Source organism: Panicum virgatum, chromosome 8K, assembly GCF_016808335.1.
Source record: "Panicum virgatum strain AP13 chromosome 8K, P.virgatum_v5, whole genome shotgun sequence".
In the NCBI taxonomy this organism is placed as follows: Eukaryota; Viridiplantae; Streptophyta; class Magnoliopsida; order Poales; family Poaceae; genus Panicum; species Panicum virgatum.
Window position 1 is genome coordinate 2,529,882 of NC_053143.1, and position 19,404 is coordinate 2,549,285.

Genomic DNA, 19,404 nt, shown 5'->3' on the forward strand with positions numbered 1-19,404 from the left:
CTAATTAACAAACAAAGAATTGCAGAAAGATCAACAGCACATTGGGTTTCTGCGGCCAACTGGCTAGCCCAGCCCAATGGCACTCCCACTCGAGGTCGCTGGTTCGATTCCCAGCCGGGACGAATTTTCTCGTGGGCAAAAAAATCCCCCTCGATGTGCTCGCCGCAAGGCTTAGCCCTCTCGGGCATGGGCCAGAGTTCGTGGGATTTTTCCACGGCCGGGTGAAGCCGTGTTGCTTCCTCTTAATGAAAAACGGTTGGGGTCCGTTCACCCCTCCGGCCGCGTTTTTTTTTTAACATTGGGTTTCTGCGCCAAGTCATCCAACCAAGTTTGTTGTACCAGCATGCTAACAATTGACTATTCAAATTCAACCATGAAAATGAAAGGTTGTTGCAGATTGATGACACTAGAGCACAAAATCCGAGTCGTCTTATTCATGAAGAAAATAGCAATATGTTTTGTAGAGCACAGGCTAAAGAAAACAACATAGAGCGTGCCTAAATCTCCGACGATGATTGTGCCGAGTCCACCACCAAAAACTCACTGCAAGCATTATGCAGAGGCCCCGTCGCCCCCAAATGAGTTCTCCAGAAAGCCATTTCCGTTGAGATGGCTCACATCTCCACACCTCTCGAGGATCCACCACCCAGTGACGCTAGAGACACGGAAAACGTTCAGTGAAGTGTTGGGAATGTTCCTACGAAAGGAGCTGTTGGGTGGATCGGTGTGCCTGCACAGCTCCAGTATGGCTGCACCGTGGGAGACCACCACAACCCTCTCCCCTGTCCATGCAGTAGCAGCATTGTTAGCGTAGAACCAAATGTTTCAGAGTTGAGAACTGCCATGAGCAGATATTTGTGTGTGGCATAAAAAATTCAGATTTGTTTCGCCTATTTTGTACTTTGGTGGTGGTGTTACCCATAAGAGAATTTGGGAGACAAAAAAAAGAATAAGAACATGAGGCTTGCAGATTACCAGTGTGTTCTTGGGCAACCTTATTCAAGTAAGAGATACAACGCTCATTTAACTGATTCAAGCTTTCTCCACCACCCTGAACATCAATAATACAAATTGTTGATAAGCTCTTTAGAGTGAAGTATAGAATTACATGGGTTTATCATCGGTGCAAGTAGCTACGGAAAACTTGTCTTGCTTTCAACATCTTCAAAGTTGTAACTAGCAACAGGAAGTTCAAAATATTTGTACAACTATTCACATTGTGGTGATTCAAGATCTTAATAAATATAGACTAGTGGAGCGGCCATTGTAATTTGCAAGTGAAATGGTTCCATGACATTGTAGAAGTACTTTAGAAGTTGCCAGTTACCATTTCAATCAGGTCAAATTAAGCTGTGAATTTACCGGTATTTTTTGGTTTCTGCTGTCAGGATCAGAGCCCGCGGTAATTTTAAAAATGTCAGAGCCTCTGAAAACATCTGGATTTTTATTTACAGCATCATCCCACTTCAAGCCTTGGAGATATCCCATGTGCCTTTCTCTCAGTGCCTCGTCCAGCACCAACTGAAACAACAAAATATTTGAGAAAAGGGATAGATAGAATGCACAATGCACTTATTATTCCATTTCCTTTCAGAAAAAAGAACAGAATGTCCTTACATTTGTTACACCACAAACTTTTGCTATAATTTCTGCAGTCTCAGCAGCACGCTTCAAATCAGAAGAGTATATGGCAGCTGGTTTGGCTTCTTTTGATAGCCGATGAGCCACCTTATAAGTTTCACCAGATTTTTTATTACAACAATGTTATTGCTAGACATGGAACTGCAAACAATAATCAGTTCTGAATTGCAGTTTGAGCAAATGAACCTTACCACAACGGCTTGCTCTCTACCAATCTCATTTAGCTCTGGGTCCATTTGTCCCTGTTAACGGATCTTGATTTCCGTTAGCATAATAATTTTGTTTTCTGTGGAAAAAAATGACAGCTAATGGAAGAATGGCTACAAGGAGCTCCAAAATCTAGCATTTCCCGTAGTTGATAGGAGAATGCAAAAGGTTTGGCATCCTTTTCCTGTTTTCCAGCTTCAAAATTTCAACCAGCCAATATATATTCAACATTCAAGAAACAAAAAATCTCACAAACTACATGCATGCCTGATTTATATGGCCAAGATAGTATCACTGGATTATCCATTCATCATCATGTAGGTAAATATGGACGCTAGATATATTGTTTTCTTATTAGCTAGATGCAGATATGACAAAAGAGACATTGTGCTATACTGCTATGTAGTTAAATATTGAAACTTTGGAGTGTACTTTGATTGACGAGATGGATGACAGATCAAACCAGCATAAACAAATGCATTAACATTTGAAGGATGGCCAAATTCCCTGCAACCAATCATGTTTGCTTGTGACCCATCAATGGCTTTCCTCTTGTTCGGAAAACAGCAGACTGCAAAATTCAGTAGAAGGATGACGAAGAATCAGGAGGGGCGACCGACCTGGACGATGCAGGAGGCGTTCCAGGAGGTCTCCCCATGCCGCACCACCACCACCTCCGTGAACTCGTCGCCGCTGGGCGCCGCCGCCGGGGTGGGCGACATGGCTCGGTTGGTGGCGGCGGCCGCTGCTGCTAGTCTCAGCCTCTGCCGCAGCCGAGAGGGAGGGTACCCACCTGATATACCACCGGGGTTCACGGCAGCTTCGAGGAAGAAGCCGCGCCGCTGGACGCTTCTACAACCTGATGCCGCCGGCCTTGTCGGATGCTGTGGAGGGATGAGAACAGAGGGAACTACCAGTAGCATATTTCCGCTCCTCTTCTCATCGTGCTTGCTGGCCACCAAATTAGCCAATCTGAAACTATTCTTGCTCCTATCATGGTGCAAAGGAATTCTGAAGAGCACGAGACCACGTTTTCCATCATGACAGCAACATTTCATTTATAATGGAAAAGGGAAGTGTGAGGAACCCCTCAAATTATATCGACTAAACCGGATTATCATCCATTGATCGACCCAGCTTAAACGAAATAATCCCAGTAGTCCCCGGTATGCACCTCGAGCATCGCCCATGAACAATTCGCATACCGTTTGTTCACATCATGGCAACCATCACAAGAATATATGAGAGCAAAAATCTAAAGTCATGATTACAAGGCTTAATTATTAATTTACAAAACTCATGAATTTAACTATAACATGAGCTACTGTACATAAGTGTTTTCAGCAAGTAAACTTTCTTTACCAACTAAGATGTATCCTAGATTTAGGTGGATATCCTATCCTGTTTTCCTAAAGTCAAAGGTAAAACGCAGCGGAAGAATTAGAAAGTATTAAATAGCAATAATGATGTCCTTGCCCAAGACACCACTTCTATAAGTTTTGAGCAACTTCCACCATCCATCCACATTGCCGGCTCCGGCGGGATGAACGTGGCCAGCACTCCTTAGAAGAAAACCTGCAAAACAACTTAACGGCAACACCATAAGTACATTTCGTACTTGCAGGGCTTATCCATAATACTATACATTTGGTGGATGCATAAGGCTTGTCAAATTTTAACATTTATATATAAAAAGCGAGCATAATTTATCAAGTTAATAAGCAAAAGATATGGCATCTATTATTCCTAGATCAAGCACCAATACAATTGCATAAGTAAAGTGGTCAAGTAAATATCTATGAGCTCAATCTTCCATGAACTCCATCATGAGACTCTACATTGGAGCGAATCTCAGAGAGCGTGCTCAATGACCGAGAGCGCGGCTATTGCAATAGATTAAAAACCCTGTAGGGGTGTACAACTTTTCCCACACAAGAACAAGACCAACGACCATACCCACGGCTAAGGATAAGTGTTGATTCGTGCCTCGACCTTTCACACAAACACAACCGGCTATGAGCGAACGGTCGGGAAGGACAAGTGCACCGGAACCGCCGATCACACTCCATCACAACTCGCACCGAATCCGATCAAGGCAAGGTGTGACTCATGCTAGTTGGCTTACCGTCCCATTATTAAGCATGTGGTTTGTACGGAAAAGTGCTCAAGAGACCGGCGACCAAAGAGACGGTCCTTAACCAACTCAAGCAAATCTAAGCCACTTGGATTCCACGCCCAACATGGCCCTACCATTCTTGCTCAAGTCCGAACTCCAAATCATCATTCATAGTTGCTCCATTTTTATCCATCATCGCCTAATCATGTGAAATTAATCAAACATCCTATAACTCGCGAGTGATGGTGACCTTGCCATCTCTCGACTTCTACCGTAAGCTAAGAATGGATATGCAAGTTAATTTCGAGAAGTCTAAGCATACATATTTTACCTAGTATAAGTTATTCTAGAGCTAGAGGGAAAACATGCCAAGTGGGTTCTACACATATCACATGAATTAGGTAGGGTTAAGCCCATGCACAAGTAATAATTCATAATAGCAAATTACGACTCAAAAGTAAGGTTTGAGATACATAGGTGCCTGTCTTGGTACTCCACAACCGCAACACTCCGGAACGTCATTATCTAGTAAATGAGATAAAATACATGAATTAGAAAAGATGACATGGATGCATATGCATATGAGATGTAATGACTTATGAGAGGTAAAGGCTAACATGATTTAAGGTCATAAAGCAAGCAACTAAAATAAGGCTTACAAAAATTACAAAGGGAGATGCAAAACAATAATAACATGTTTGCACACACTCTACAAAATAAGTCGTAACAAGAGGATGTCATAAAAACTAGTTATGCTATTACTATTGGTCAAATCAATTAACAACAAGTAACTCATCACAACATAAAGCATCAACGACGTGGGTTTCATGATTGCTATCAACATAAAGTACTAGAGCATGCTCATTCAATAAGTTGATACACTAGTATATCAAATTTTAGACAACTCAAGAATTAAAAAGTGTCTATCAATATCACATCTTAGTTAAGATAAAATCATATCATTATTAAAAAAGAAGCTAGCAAATCATGTTCTACTTAATTAAGACAAGCAACATCATTATAAGTTATTTCATGGAGGTTCCTAACCATAAAAGTATATCCCATTTATCTTTAGTTAACAAAGGCAAGTTGATAGCTCACATGAGCACAGTCGATTCACTAGGCATTTTATTACAAGTAAACTAGTTTTAGAACAAACATATATAAGTTAACATCCTTCTATAAACATCTAATGAAATCTAATATTTATCAACAACATATCATGGCCATAGCTAACTAACAAGATTCATTTCATGATTTTAGGAGCATTAAAAAATAATTAATCATGCATGCATTCAACTAGGTAGCAAGCTCTTAATTAACAAATTAGAGACTATATGATTATATAACTAGTTACGATGTGCTATCAATTTTAGACAGTAGATAAAGGTTTAGGAAAGTAAACAAAGTTGGATTCACAATTTTAGAAGCACATATGTATTTAGTAGTAATTTACTAATTATCTAGGTCTAATCAAACATAGATTAAACTGTACTCATATACAAACAATTTATACAAAACAACATGCCCAATGGATAGTACACATCATAAGGAAGCTAGCAAAATTGGTTTCATAATTTTTAGACTAGCAGAGAATTAATTATGCAATTAATATGATAATCACATATTAAATAAACTGAGAAAATAACAGAATTATTTTGGGAGCAAACATATTTTTAACAGGTAGAGAACAACAATACAAAACCAACAAAATTTGTTTCACATAAATCAGGGCTATAATCAATTTTATACAAATTATACAAGATGATGCATGCTTAAATACTCAAACCAACTAGGCTATCTACAGTGTTGCTATAGTACAGCGGACCTTCCGGCCCGGAGGGGCGGACTGTCCGCGGTACAAGCTCGAGATGAGTTCCAGAAACGACTCGGTTCTGTGTGGAATTTGGAAGTGAACTGCGGACCGTCCGGAGGTGAATCGCGGACTGTCCGCCCTACAAAATTCTGGGGACGTGTTTCGTGCAGAGGCTCGGTCTTTGAGGCCATGACTCGCGGACTGTCCGACCATAGGTCGCGGACCGTCCGCTTGTCGGCCTCGGCTCACCGGCGAGGTCGCCGGCGGAGGCTCCGGCAACGGTTTTGAGTGCGGTTTGTTACTATGAGTTTCTAAGGACATGGAGGACTTGTTTTGGCTAATAGATTTGACATGCATGGGGTCTACGAAGCTCTAGGTCATCAATGGTGAAAAGTGTTGAAAGGCCATGGATGGGCTAGAGAGCTTGAATGAGGGCACAAGAGGAAGGGAAACGGCGAGGGGAGCTCACCGGCGATGAGTAGATCACGAGCATGGAGCCACTTGTTGGAGTAGAGTGGCGTTGGTGTAGATCGATTCGAGTTTCTCCTTGAGAGCTTGGGGATGGCCTTCTCCTAGGTCTCCGGCGAGGAAGGGATGGTCGTGGTGGTGGAGAAGCTCGTCGACGTCGTCCTCAACTCGTCCTCCGTCGAACTCCGACGAGGGGGTGGCGGATTGGGTGTGGGGAAGTGTTTCTTCCTCCATGGCTTGGTGGGGAAGAGAGCAAGAGGAAGGGGAAGAGGTGGCTGTGGAAAAGTAAGGCACCAGGAAGGGAGGGGCGCTGGTGAGGTGGGGGTCGGATCGGGTTAGGTGGGATATGTGTTGGGGTACGTGGCGTAGCTTCTCTGCAGAGGCGACACACATAGAGAGCTTCTGGCGGACCGTCCACGCTAGAGGAGCGGACTGTCCGGGAACAAAATCACATAACATCTGGTTCTGTACAAAAACTTCTCTCTTTGCTCCAATCTTCAAAACTGAATTTCCAAGCTTCCAAAAATCACACCAATTTTTATGTTGATACTAAAAATCAAGAGCAACCCATTTTGCTTGAAATTGGTGGAAAAACTATTGTAGATTTGAAATGAAAATTCTTCCCGGAATGCTATTTTTGAGTTTTTGGCTGAGCTGTTTGGCTTCGAGATGGCTTCCTAAATTCCGGGAAAAATCACCTTAATTCTAAATTTTCAAAATAGAAATTTATAAAAATAACTCCCAATGTAAGTCATATAATAAAAATGCAAGTTGCTTCACAAAACATGAGTTTCAAATGTATCAACAATTCAAAATTAATTTCAAATGCATTCAAATCAAGCACAAAATTTTTCTCAAAACTAAACAAGGATGCTCATCATGCAATGCTTAACATGATAATTAAAGTTGTGTCGTTACAGGAAGCTTCAGCAGTAATTCGGCACAGGCTCTTGGTGTAACCACCATCGTCACATGGCGCAGCTATGCTTTCTCCATGTCACACATGAAAGCGATCGTGACAGAGTCCCCGTGTTTTCTGCATCTTCAGGCATTCAGCGTGCAGGTAAATGTCCAAAGAACTTTTCAGGCTTTTTGTGGATGCCCTACCCAAAGCATTCAGAGCTTTCTTTCGGTCAGTGACTAGAGCACCAGCCACCAACTTAACCACAATGCAAGCACAAAAATCCTATAAAAGCCCAAACTTTTCCTCTAGCAGATCGGCTTACACGATTTACATGCCGAGAGAAAACGACTAAATGGAGATGCACACTGAAACCGTCGCCTATACCTTTTGTTGAGGTTATTTGGTCAATGGCGCTAGTTAGTCCTAACATGATATTCCTTTTGTTGAGTATAGGATAGGATCATAAACAACTCACCAGAATTTTGACCTTTTGGTATAGCTCCTGTATGATTGTGAAAATAACAAGTATTCATAGACACTAGTTGTTGGGCCTGCTCTATGCTAGCATATGATCACCATTTTTGTTGGCATCTACTCCACCGGAAGGGGATTATTAGAGAGAAATATAGTGAAGAACCTATAGGCAGCTAGCAGACTCTACACACCTCTCTGCCAATCAGTCAGCAGACTCTAGTAGCTAAGGCCCAAGCTCAAACTGATTCAAAATACAATACAAACAACATGCAATTTAGTCAAATTTCTTATCAAACACGCTCATTTCCATTTTTGATTTTTGAAACCAGCGCGATCCCGTCGCCTATGCTGCCTGCGGGTGTGGGGGCACCGGCACAGTGCCCAACGGCTCGTCCCCCACCTCCCGCTCCTCCATCTCCAATTCTCCATGCGGCCATGCCCAATCAGTCAACACTCAACAGCAATCAAAGAACCAAACAAAACCGCACACAAAACAGAGCAGACCCACTCCCAAACTTGTCACCCGTGGACTTCCCCAAGAAAGCAAAGCCGGCCGGCCAATGCAGCTGCGAGGCCAGAGGTGCGGGGCGCAGTGAGTGAGCGGCGAGCTCCCTCCCGATCTGGCAGCCATGGCCTCGGAGAGCTGCCACCCCCGCGGCCTCTCGTGGCTCGCCAGGTCCTGCATCCCCGCCGACCCCGCACGCCACATCGCCGTCCCCGTCCCCATCTCTGCCACGGCCACCACCAACCCAGCCTCCGACACCGAGGAGTCCCCCATCTCCACGCTCCCCGACGAGCTCCTCCTCGAGTGCCTCGCCCGCGTACCCCGCGCCTCCCTCCACCCGCTCCCCGCCGTATGCCGCCGCTTCGCCGCGCTCCTCGCCTCCCACGGCTTCCTCCACCTCCGCCGCGCCCACGGCCGCCTCCGCCCTTGCCTCCTCGCCGTCTCCGTCTCCTCCGCCCACGGCGCCGCTGGCGCCTTCGCCCGCGCGCTGCTCCAGCTCGGCGCCTCCTCCCGCCATGAACTCGAGGTCGCCGCGTTGCCCCTGCCTCCGCCGCTCCTGCATTGCGCGGGCTCCTCCTCCGCGTTCGCGCACGCGCGCGCCGTCGCGGTGGGCCGCGAGGTGTTCCTCATCGGCTGCGGCGCGACGCTGCGGGTGGACGCGCTCACGGGCGCGGCGCGCGCGTGCGCGCCCACGCTGTTCCCGCGGAAGAAGTTCGCGGCGGCGGCCGTGGGCGGGCGGATCTACGTCGCGGGCGGCTCGGCGCGCACCGCGGCGGTGGAGGAGTACGACCCGGCGGCCGACGCGTGGCGTGTCGTGGCGGAGGCGCCGCGGCGGAGGTACGGGTGCGCGGGGGCGGCCGCGGGCGGCGTGTTCTACGTCGCCGGCGGGGTGGCGGTGTCCGGTCACCCCGTCGGGGAGGGCGGCGCCCCGCGCGCGCTCGAGGCGCACGCGTGCGCCGGGTCGGTGGACGCGCTGCACGTGGCGTCGGGCGCGTGGGCGTGGTCGGCGCGGCCGCGGGCGGTACCCGGCGGCGGGTGCGTCGTGGGCGCATGCGGCGCCGGGGACGGCCACCTCTACGTGGTGGCCAGCCACGCGGTGGACCTCTCCTTCTGGCGGTGGAGCGGCGGCGGGAACAGAGGAGGAGGCGGCGCGTGCGGGTGGGTGGCGCTGGAGGCGCCGCCGGTGCCCCGGGGCTCGGTGGGTCTGGGCACGGCGGTGCGCGTGGCGATGGCCGGCGTGGGCGCTGACAGGGTGGCCGCGGTGGTGAACGTGGCGGCCGTGAGGGGCCACAACGCGGCGGGTGGCGGCTTAGCACTGGAAGGATTGGTGCTGGTGTATGACATCGGCGGCGGCAAGTGGAGCCGCGCGCCCGACCTGCCGCCGGGGTTCCGGCGGGCCGCGTGTGCCGCCGTCGAGTGCTGACACTGACCTTGTTGGGGATGTGGGGGTCCTACAGTTTCATTGACATTTTTAGTTGCTTGGATTGATCATTATGCGATGCGAAGCAACATCGTCATCATCTCGTGGATTGCTGTTGAGGAATCGATTGAAGTTGCGTTTTTTTTCTTTCAATTGAGCACTAGCGAAATTGATGCGGACAGCAGGGCTGCCAAGGACCGAATGCTTGCATTCTACATCACGCTTGGAATCTTGAGATGATCGATCCCATGACTCCGGTGGAGCCAACCAAGCGAGATCAAGGTAATCGTCAAGAGCCATGCCTAGGATCTTGAGATGATCTCGTCTCTGTTTTTTTACACACAACATGTTGGACAAGTCAAAATGGCCAAGCAGGCAAATTATACTAACTTGTGCAAACATATGGCCATCTTCTTGAGCTATCCACGTGGAAAAAATTTGGGTGCGCACCGGGCGCACGGACGCTCCCGTGCGCACCCTGGCCCGATGCCGTCCCCGTACAATCGAACGGCGAAGGCTCCCTACGGCGCGCGGCTCCGTTTCCAGCTGGAGATGCAGCTCGGCTCACTTCCTTTTCCTAGTCCTCAGCTCGCTTCCTCGGCTCCCGCATCAATTGAGCGATCGTGGGACAGAAGTTCCTCGTGGACTCATCTCATACGGAAGGCGGCACCGGAGCCCTAGCTGCCGCGCAGGCCGCCGTAGTGCAGGCGCGCCCAGAAGCGGACGGCAGGAGGAGGAGGACGCAAGGCTGCGGCGCCGTCAGCAACGTACAGCAGCCATCCAGGAAGGTCGACGTCGCCGCGGTCGGGGCGGAACGGTGTTGCCGCGAAGCCCTACCGGCCGGTGATCGTGTGGCAGCACGGCAACTTCATTTGCGATCAACGTAGAACTTTGCTTGTGGGATTGTCCACCTGTTCGTTGCGGCGAGGTAGGCCACGAATCCCAGTTCGATCGTATGCATCTTGAGCACACATCTCCTTTGCATTCATGCTAGACTAGTATAATTATCTGGATGCATTCATGCTAGACTAGTATAATTTAGCATAGGTAACTAGTATAATCTAAGCTGGTATTTTTATTGCATATAGGTGGAACTCCATCTGTGAATGATTAAGTTGAATGGGCCGCACCCCGATCATCATTTGCTAATTTCATTTGCTTTAGCACTCCATCTGTCAATGATTTAGTTGCTTTTGCTATTATGCAGGAGATATCAAGTATACCTCTCACCGTCGCTTCCATGGATCAACGAGCATCCTCCATGGATGGTGTTCGAGGCCCTAAAGACATTGCATCTTCTGCTTTCATGGAGGATCCACGTTCACTGCAAATTGTTGTTGTTGGTGGCGATGGTGGAGAAGAGGAACAACCAATAAGACAGATTGGGTCAATGGACAATGAAATACCTAATGAGGTAAAAAACAGAGGCCACGGACGGGGATATGTTGAATATGTTGGAAGTATAACTGTGCTCCTTTTGATGTTAAGGAACCTGTCATTTTTTATCAGTTCGACAGTTTCTGAAATAATGTGAATCCTGATGCAACATCTCATGTCTTGCACTGTTCTTTGTTATAATGGATCTGCCATTTTTTCTTCACATGTTCAATGTAATTTGTATGGAAATATGACATTTCTGTTATATAGGATACCCCATTTTGAACTTGTCATCCATTTGAGTGAACAATATTATTCATATCCCTTGCAATGTTCTTGGGTCTTAAATTGAATCAACCAAAATAGAAACCTGTCATTGTATACAAACTGAACGACAAATATGTTGAAGAACAATCATATTTATTTTAGAATAATATCTCTTTTGTAATACATCCATTCATTGTACAATTTGAGCCCAACACTATATACATCAGATTGTCAGCCTGACTTATCCTGTCTGCAGTGATGAATCATGCAAAATTTAACTACATATAAATAACTAGCCACAATTTGCAGTCGTAATGTTGAACAAGGGCTACTTTGTCCTCAGACAACTTGTGAATCGCCTTTTCTTCTTCGTTTGGTTCCTCAGACAACAGCAGGCGGCGACGGCCACGCCACCGATGGGGCAGAAGGTGGCGTGCCCGCGACGTCCCTGGGCGATCGCGAGCAAGCTATTCTGTCATCGTCGATCCTCAGGTAACTTGTGTGGCTGCTCCTCGCTTCATCATGATCCCCATCCATGTCTTGGTTATTGATCCATGTTACTCCCTGAGAAAGCTCCTGCGATCCCTCATGATCGTTAGGGTTTATTATTACACCTCACTATCAATTTTCCAAATGTAGATTAAATGCTCCTTCTGCGAATCATGATGTTGCTTGTGATCGTGGAGAAGAGGAACAACAAATACCACATGTTGGAGCAGTGGAGATTGAAGTACCAAATGAGGTAAAATAAAAGTAACAAACTTCACAAACGATATCTAATATTTTTTTTTATGTTAGACCTTTAATTGATAATTATTTGTACAGGATGTGGTTGATAAATATGCTGAGATGGCACCTAAAGTTGGAATGACTTTTGACTGTGAGAAAAAAGCTTATGAGATGTACAATACCTATGCTGGACTTGTTGGCTTCAGTGTTAGAAAGAGCAGGACGAAGCGCCGCAAATCAGATGATAGTTTATCTCAGAAATATTTTGTTTGCAGTGGCCAAGGACTTCGGAAAAATGAGGCATCACAAAAAGATATTACAAGGACCTGTTGTGATGCTCGTGTCCAGTTTAGTATCAGCAAGGAGAATGTATGGACTGTGCAAAAGATCGTAGTAGAGCACAACCATTATCTTGCCAGTCCAAATAAGATACATAAGTTGAGGTCCCAACGAGAGATTATAGAGGCAGATAGAAAATTAATTGGGCAGGCACGGCGGTCTGGAATGAAGCCATCCCAAGTTTTCAATTTTATGAAGGAGCATTATGGAGGGGAAGACAAAGTACCATTTACTAAGATGGATTGCTATAATGAGATTGGTCGCGAGCGCAGACAGTACTTAGAAGGCAATGATGCACAAACATTATCTGAGAAATAAACAAGCCCAGGACCCAACATTTTTTTATGCAGTTGAGGTGGACAAGGATACTGGTCATATAGCAAATTTCTTTTGGGCAGATGGTCAGTCTATCATGGATTACAAATGCTTTGGTGATGCTGTGTCCTTTGACACCACATTTCAAACAAATAAGTTTGAAATGCCTTTTGCTCCGATTCTTGGCACCAACCATCACAAGCAAACAATAATTTTTGGGTGTGCACTCATGTTCAACGAGACTATTCCATCATTTGTTTGGCTATTTGAGTCCTTTCTTCAAGCAATGTCTGGAAAGCACCCAAGCACAATTTTCACAGATCAAGACGCGGCAATGGCAGCAGCAATTGCTCATGTATTCCCAAACACAGCCCATCGCCTATGTTTGTGGCATATTGGCCAAAATGCTGTCAAACATCTTGGTCCTATAATTAAAGCGGCAGAGGACAAGGCAAAGGACAAGACAGAGGACAAGGCAGAGGACGAGGCAGAGGACAAGTCAGGTAACAAGTTCAACAAGTTCTGGGCGGATTTCAAAAGTTGTATCTACGAAGACAGAGTAGAGATTTACTTCACAGAGAAATGGGATGAATTGTTGGCTAAATACAACCTTGAGGATAACACATGGATGTCAAACCTATATGCTTTGAGGGCAAAGTGGGCTGCGGTATACCGTGACTCATTTACAGCAGACATGCACTCGACTCAGAGGAGCGAAGGTATGAACAATGTCTTCAAGAAAACATTTCGTAGGAAACTTGGTCTTTCAGAACTCCTTGTAGAATGTGAAAATGTTATAGTCACTCTAAGGTCAAATGAGAAGGATGCTGATTTTCAGTCACGTCGAAAGATCCCAGTTTGCTACATTCCAAATCTGCCAATGTTGAAAACTGCAGCTGAAACATATACGAGGAGAATGTATTCAGATTTTGAGGAAGAGTTTAAAAAACAATTTACGTTGTCTTGTGAATTGTTGGAAGGTAATGGGACAAACTCCACATTCTTTGTTAAGTATATGCAATCTGAACGTGAAGCAACAGTAGTATTGAACAAAGAAGATTCGACTATTACATGCTCTTGCCGGATGTTTGAATGCATAGGTATGTTAAGTATTATCTTCCAAGCTGTTTAAATTGCATCTTGTATCCTGAAATATTGTTTGTTTAAATTTGGAACTATATGTTTCAGGTTTATTATGCAAACATGCTCTTAGAGTCTACAATATGAATGGGGTATATAATTTGCCATCACAATATATACTGCCTAGATGGACAAAATATGCTAAAAGTGGATTTTATATTGAAACAAAACAAGGATCCGAGGAGGGAGATTTGAATGCACAGGCAACACTTATATCTCGACAGGCCACATCTCTTGCATTGAAGTGTTCGTCATCAAAAGAACTACTTGATAAAATCCAGAAAGCCATGCATGACTTGAACTTGGAAGCGGATACTTATCTAAGTGAGATGCATGATAAATCCAATGAGATTTCCCCTACTCCAAATGAATGTGTCCGAGATCCACTAAATGGTGTAATATCATTCAGAATCCCTCCAGTCATAAAAGGTCCAAAGGAGACACGTTTTAAAAATGTTCTTGAGAAGAACCCAGGAAAGAAGAAGAAGAAGAAGGGTGCCCAGAAGAAAGGTATCCAACTGTTAAATGCCTTTTGTTCTAGTGTAAATTTTTTTCTAAATATTTGTTTATCATATATTTTGCATTGTAGGTGATGATCTGGAACATGATGATATTGAAGCAAGAGACGAACGTGCTGAGACAAACCAAATAATTGTAAGACAATACCTATTTTCAAAATTTATTCCATTACATGCATGATTTATGAACACTTTCTTGTTGTAAACACAGGATTGTAATGTTGGGGCATCTTCAACCATGAATGCTCCTTTCGTCCAAGGTGGATATACTAATGTCGCAATGTCCCCGTTCAATTTATTTGCCAATCCTTCTGCAATGGCTCCTCCATACATACCAGGAGGGTACACAAGTCTCTTAATGGGAGTTGATCAAGATGCTACAACGCAAGCTGCTGTTAGGAAGTTACATTTTGATGAATCTATGTAGACATATTCTCATGAAATGAACCATATTGTTTTGTAAACTCATACCCTAAGCACCTCAATTAAATCTTCAAAGTTGATGAGTAGAGGTTACTATTCACAATATGGAGCTTGTAATCCTTTTCTGTGCATTGTGGAGTTCTTTTGGTGAAATCCCTGCAGAGTTCTTATCAGTATATTTTGTACCACTGAATGCTACAAGGACCCTTTTGATTCATAAATTATTTACTGAACATGTGTGTGTAGTAAACTGATATAACCCGGTGGCAGCGAGCAGCAAGAAGAGTGCTCAAGTTTGAACAAAAAGAAGAACAAGTTACTGGGCAATTGCACTTTACGTTTCCTGGAGCTCCTCGATGCAATAGGATGTTAGGAACCTTAGTTTTACTAATTGTATGTATCCAATAATTCAGGCTAGTAGTATTCCAGCACGGATATATTCAAAATGAAACAGAAATTTGTGGCCTAAAACATATGGTTTTATTGCAAGAATAATTGTTCTCAACATTCTGTCAATAGTATCAGGCAAAGAAGGATCCGAGTCAATAGTTCATAATGCATTTCAGGCAAACAATCAAATTATTCAGAGAAAAATCACATTTTACATTATTCATGTGAACCACTATTACATCCATACACAGCAATCTTCTCTAGTAGTACAACTACAACCTACAATTCCCGTTAACACAACCGTCTGCACTCTTCACAGCTGCTGGCACAAGAAAAATAAATCTTCACCAATATCATCTAGGCTGGCACAAGAAGCTTCATCAATGTTGCGTCCCTAGTTCATGTCATGTCGGGCAGTTACATCCTTCTCTCTTCCTTGCCCATGGACCGACTTCATGGTGTCGCCACCATCTTCGATGATGCGTTGGGTGCCTCATGCCTACCAACTAGAGGTAACTGCTGCCAAATAAACACAAGAGAGTTCAGCTCTTTATTGTGGATGTTCGCACTCAATCACAAACTACATTCCTCAGCTTATCAACTGAGTATAAGAGAAGAAACAGTTGCTTTATACTAAGTTCATAACTGAACTTGTGGATTTATAACCTGGAATAAAAAATCTTTATGTTACAAATATTGTCTTGTTTGGGACCTCGGGTACTCTTTATATACAGTACAAACTATAGCTGATATTTATTCTTTAGAGCATTACTGAATTAGTGCATCACCAAAAAGTTAAACTATGTGGACCTTTCTTAGCTCTGACAAAATTTAGACACAAAAACTACTGCATACATCAAATTCCAATAATGCAAAATTTAACTCAATAACTAAGACACAATTTTGCAGCCCTAACGTTGAACAATTTACATTAGATTGTGAGCAGCAAGCACCAAGACACAGGCCACGAGGACCTGCTGTCTATGCCAAAAACCTGTGATACTGCATAATTGCATGAAGAAGAGTATTAGCATGAATCTACTTCAGAATTTACTGACTACTCAGTTATTAATCGGAATATGTACCATTTTTACCTAAACTTGAATCCACATCAATGGAATGGACCTAGCCAATTCAGCAAACAAGGTAGCAAACAGAGGCCGAATGGGGAGGGCGACTGGACGGTGAGGTAGCAGCAGCCGCGCCCGACCGCGGGCGAGGCAGCGGAGGCGGAGGGAAGCGGCCGCGGGCGACGCAGGGCCGGGCGGGCGGAGGCGCCGCCGGGTGGAGTGGCCGTGGGCGACGGGGATGGCGGCCCGACGGGAAGCAGCAGTGACGGGCAACGAGGAGGGCGGCTCAGGCGCGCGGGAGCGGGGGCACCGCCGGGAGCGGGCAACGCGGTGGCTCCGGCGATGGGGATCTGCTGCAGCTCCGGTGATGGGGATCTACTGCAGCTCTGGTGATGGGGATCCGCGGCGGCTCCGGCCATGGATCTCGATCTGCGGCGCTCCGGAAAGAAGACGAGTGAAGAAAAGGAAGCGAGCTGAGGACTAGGAAAAGGAAGTGAGCCGAGCTGCATCTCCAGCTGGAAACGGAGCCGCGCGCCGTAGGGAGCCTTCGCCGTTCGATTGTACGGGGACGGCATCGGGCCAGGGTGCGCACGGGAAGCTCAGTGCGCCCGGTGCGCACCCAATTTTTTTCCATCCACGTACAAACAAACGGATAGCGCTAGCGCGTCCACCGAGGCACCGACCCGGATCGGAGCCATCCTCATCGCTCCTGCACCCCCACGCCAAGACAAACGGACTGACGAGCTAGGGTTCCTCGCCGCGTTGCCAGGGGAAATCTTACCGCCGCCATTATATAAACAGATCGCCGCCGCAACAGACAACCACCACCCCTCCTCGTCTTCGCCGCCGCCGCCCACCACCACCAACCACCACCTCCGTCAAAGATGGACTACAAAAGCGTCTGCTGCTACACCGGCGCCGACGTCCAAGCCCTGCAGGCCCGCTCCGATGAGCTCCTGTATGTGAACCTTGTCTCTCTGGAGTCCGTGCGCGTAGCGCCCGAGTCGTATGCACTCCTCCGCCAGATGGCGGCGCTGAGGTCCTGGCTATGCGCCGAGCTGGATCTCCTCTCGCTCGTGGCAGGCGTGGCGCTGGTGCTCCGCAAGGTCGAGCTACCTGTAACAATTCAAACTAAATTCAATTGAAAATACAAAAATGTTTGAAGGAGCTTACACGTGAGCCCCACCTGTCACTCTCTCACCCTCTCTTCTCCCTGTGCCGCCCAGTGTGCGGTGTGGAGGCCAACGCCTCCCGAAGCTCCCCACCGGCATGCGCTATCCGTCGGGGAGCCTTCCCCATTTTCCCGGCGAGCTGGGCCACGCGCCAGCCATCCACGACAAGCGAGCGTACTGGGGAACAGGCCTTAGCCAATAGGGAAACACTGTCGCGCTGTCGCCCATGCCGTGACCGAGCTCCCCGCGGGTCGCTGTCGCGTGACGGCCGTCGAGCATGATTCATCCCCTCTTGCTAGTTGGCTCCGACGTCCAGAACGTCCTCCTCCATTCTCCAGCTCGAGCTTTGGATCTCTTGTTCCCTATTCATTTTCTTCTTCCTCCCGACGCCATGAACGGAAATTGAGTAGCTTGCGTTCGCCGGCCGAATCCGCGAGCTCCTCTCCATGGATCCCAAATCCACTTCACCCGAAGCTCATCTACCTTCCTAGCTTCCTCCTCGACCTCTCCTTCGCGAGCCCCCTCGACCAGTGCACCGGGAATCGTTGGTTTTGCGGCCGTCGGTCACCAGTGAGCTCAAGATCCACCTCACCGTCGAACTCTCACCTCCGGCCATTGTTTATGCTGTCCAACAGCTCAAATCGACGGTACATGAGCTCGTGATGCTTGTGCTTTCCTCGTTCTTCCGCGTTCGCATTATTTCCACGCTCGATCCACACCATGCCGCCGCCGGCCGAGGTGCTCGTCGCCGCTGTACGCCGCGGGAAGCGCTCGCGTCACCCCGCGCCATGCTAGCGTGCGCACCGAGGCCGCATGGTCGCGCGGATGCTCGAGCTGCCTCGCGCCGCCGCCCCCTAGCCCACCGCCGCCTGGAACGGCGAGCCGTGCCGCCGCCGCCGCCGAGGGCTATTCCGCTGCCCGGAGCCGCGCGCGCGGGCCCTACCCCTGCCTGGGCCGTGGCTGCGCGGGCTACCGCGCAGGCCGCCGTCGCCCGCCGTCGCCGCAAGCCCTCGCCCCCCCCCCCCCCCCCCCGCGCCGGCGAGCCGCGTGCCATGGCGTGCGCGCCTGGCGGGGCCGCCTCCTCTGTTTTTGTGTCACTGGCCGATGGGGCCCACGGGTCAGGGGTTAGGGTTAATTATTTTCTTTAGTTTGTGCTGAAACTTCAAAAATGTGTTATAAATCAAAGAAAAATGTGAAAAATATGAAATAAATTTTGTTAGATTTGTTAGAGTAAGATCTATGGGGGAAAATATCCATGCTGGCAAAATAACATTTTTACCACTGCAATAATTTAAATTGTGTTTAGTCTTGCTTAATTAGTTTCTATAAATCTGTTCATCCAGAAATTACAAAATTTTTGCAGTAGCTTATTTTAATTATGAGTGGTTCACTGTAAAATTTTCATGATCATAATGCATAGTTTATTACATGATTATAAAATGTACCTAGCTAATATATTTGCATAGGGATAAATAATATCTTTATATATAAGATTCTTTAGAAATCATGAGAAGTAATTTAATAAATGTCTTTGCAAGTCATGTTCTGTTGATATTAAATGGTACTCTAGTTTGATACTTAGGTAGATTAGTTGTTCTTAGAACTTAGGGTTTAAGTTAATTATCACCATACCTACGTCATTTTATGTAAATTGTTAATTTGTTTAATATTTATCTTCTAATTACAAAGTCAAGTTGGCATTTACTCATTGTCTCATATGCATACATATAGAATCCGCGACCGAGGAAGTCGTGTACGAGGTGATCGCGGAGCCGCAGGAGCAGGCGGAGCAAGCCCCGCAGGAGTTTCGTGACGACCCGGCCCAAGGCCCAGTGGACACTAGCTCTGAGCAGCAGCCCGCAGGTAAGCCTCGGAGCATAACCTATTATTTTAACTTATGAAATGTTTTATATATATATATATATATATATATATATATATATATATATATATATATATATATATATTTACTTGATTATGCATTAAGTTTCTAGGCGTTGGATGAAACCCTAGTTGCATGATTCCTAGGTTCCATTGGTCGGAATACTAGTATGTGTTGTCGTTATCCTTGCCATGCTAAAAATAAGATTCGGTAGAAGTCGAGTAATTTCCT

The 19,404-nt window shown here is 46.5% G+C and overlaps 3 protein-coding genes and 1 long non-coding RNA gene across 6 annotated transcripts; 2 read left to right on the forward strand and 2 right to left on the reverse strand.

The window, feature by feature from the left end:
• Positions 1–374: 374 nt before the first annotated feature.
• Positions 375–2,919, reverse strand: LOC120643501 (phosphoglycerate mutase-like protein 4). The gene is made up of 6 exons (XM_039919881.1): positions 2,469–2,919; positions 1,833–1,883; positions 1,618–1,728; positions 1,363–1,521; positions 976–1,051; positions 375–782 (listed from the first exon to the last, which is right to left on the reverse strand). The coding sequence occupies exons 1-6, from the start codon at positions 2,904–2,906 to the stop codon at positions 553–555; spliced, it is 1,065 nt and encodes a 354-aa protein (XP_039775815.1). The 5' UTR covers positions 2,907–2,919; the 3' UTR covers positions 375–552.
• Positions 2,920–8,053: 5,134 nt separating this feature from the next.
• Positions 8,054–9,692, forward strand: LOC120643500 (F-box/kelch-repeat protein At5g26960-like). Its single transcript, XM_039919880.1, has one exon. It carries the CDS (start codon positions 8,256–8,258, stop codon positions 9,552–9,554), a length of 1,299 nt encoding a protein of 432 aa, XP_039775814.1. The 5' UTR covers positions 8,054–8,255; the 3' UTR covers positions 9,555–9,692.
• A 128-nt stretch (positions 9,693–9,820) lies between these two features.
• On the forward strand, positions 9,821–15,171 carry LOC120643499 (protein FAR1-RELATED SEQUENCE 5-like). 3 transcript variants are annotated; one of them, XM_039919878.1, is made up of 7 exons: positions 9,821–10,965; positions 11,581–11,687; positions 11,835–11,937; positions 12,021–13,678; positions 13,767–14,228; positions 14,308–14,372; positions 14,448–15,171. In XM_039919878.1, exons 4-7 carry the CDS (start codon positions 12,553–12,555, stop codon positions 14,661–14,663), a joined length of 1,869 nt encoding a protein of 622 aa, XP_039775812.1. In that variant the 5' UTR covers positions 9,821–10,965; positions 11,581–11,687; positions 11,835–11,937; positions 12,021–12,552; the 3' UTR covers positions 14,664–15,171. The 3 variants fall into 3 exon arrangements, with proteins under 3 accessions (XP_039775812.1, XP_039775813.1, XP_039775811.1); XM_039919877.1 differs by lacking the exon at positions 9,821–10,965 and having other exon boundaries at positions 11,445–11,687; XM_039919879.1 differs by lacking the exons at positions 14,308–14,372; positions 14,448–15,171 and having other exon boundaries at positions 10,525–10,965; positions 13,767–14,199.
• Positions 15,172–15,208: 37 nt separating this feature from the next.
• LOC120643502 lies at positions 15,209–16,741 on the reverse strand. The gene is made up of 2 exons (XR_005663021.1): positions 16,144–16,741; positions 15,209–16,051 (listed from the first exon to the last, which is right to left on the reverse strand). It is a non-coding gene; the product is annotated as an uncharacterized LOC120643502 (long non-coding RNA).
• Between the last annotated feature and the right edge of the window lie 2,663 nt (positions 16,742–19,404).

Excerpts from the sequence above, each read along its gene's own strand:
- LOC120643499 (XM_039919878.1), top strand. The coding sequence starts at position 12,553 with ATGATGCACAAACATTATCTGAGAAATAAACAAGCCCAGGACCCAACA. Across the intron at positions 13,679-13,766 it reads CCGGATGTTTGAATGCATAG|GTTTATTATGCAAACATGCT; the intron begins GTATGTTAAGTA and ends TATATGTTTCAG. Across the intron at positions 14,229-14,307 it reads GAAGGGTGCCCAGAAGAAAG|GTGATGATCTGGAACATGAT; the intron begins GTATCCAACTGT and ends TTTGCATTGTAG.
- LOC120643501 (XM_039919881.1), bottom strand. The coding sequence starts at position 2,906 with ATGAAATGTTGCTGTCATGATGGAAAACGTGGTCTCGTGCTCTTCAGA. Across the intron at positions 1,522-1,617 it reads AAGTTTGTGGTGTAACAAAT|TTGGTGCTGGACGAGGCACT; the intron begins GTAAGGACATTC and ends TTGTTGTTTCAG. Across the intron at positions 1,052-1,362 it reads GCAGAAACCAAAAAATACCG|GGTGGTGGAGAAAGCTTGAA; the intron begins GTAAATTCACAG and ends ATTGATGTTCAG.
- LOC120643500 (XM_039919880.1), top strand. The coding sequence starts at position 8,256 with ATGGCCTCGGAGAGCTGCCACCCCCGCGGCCTCTCGTGGCTCGCCAGG.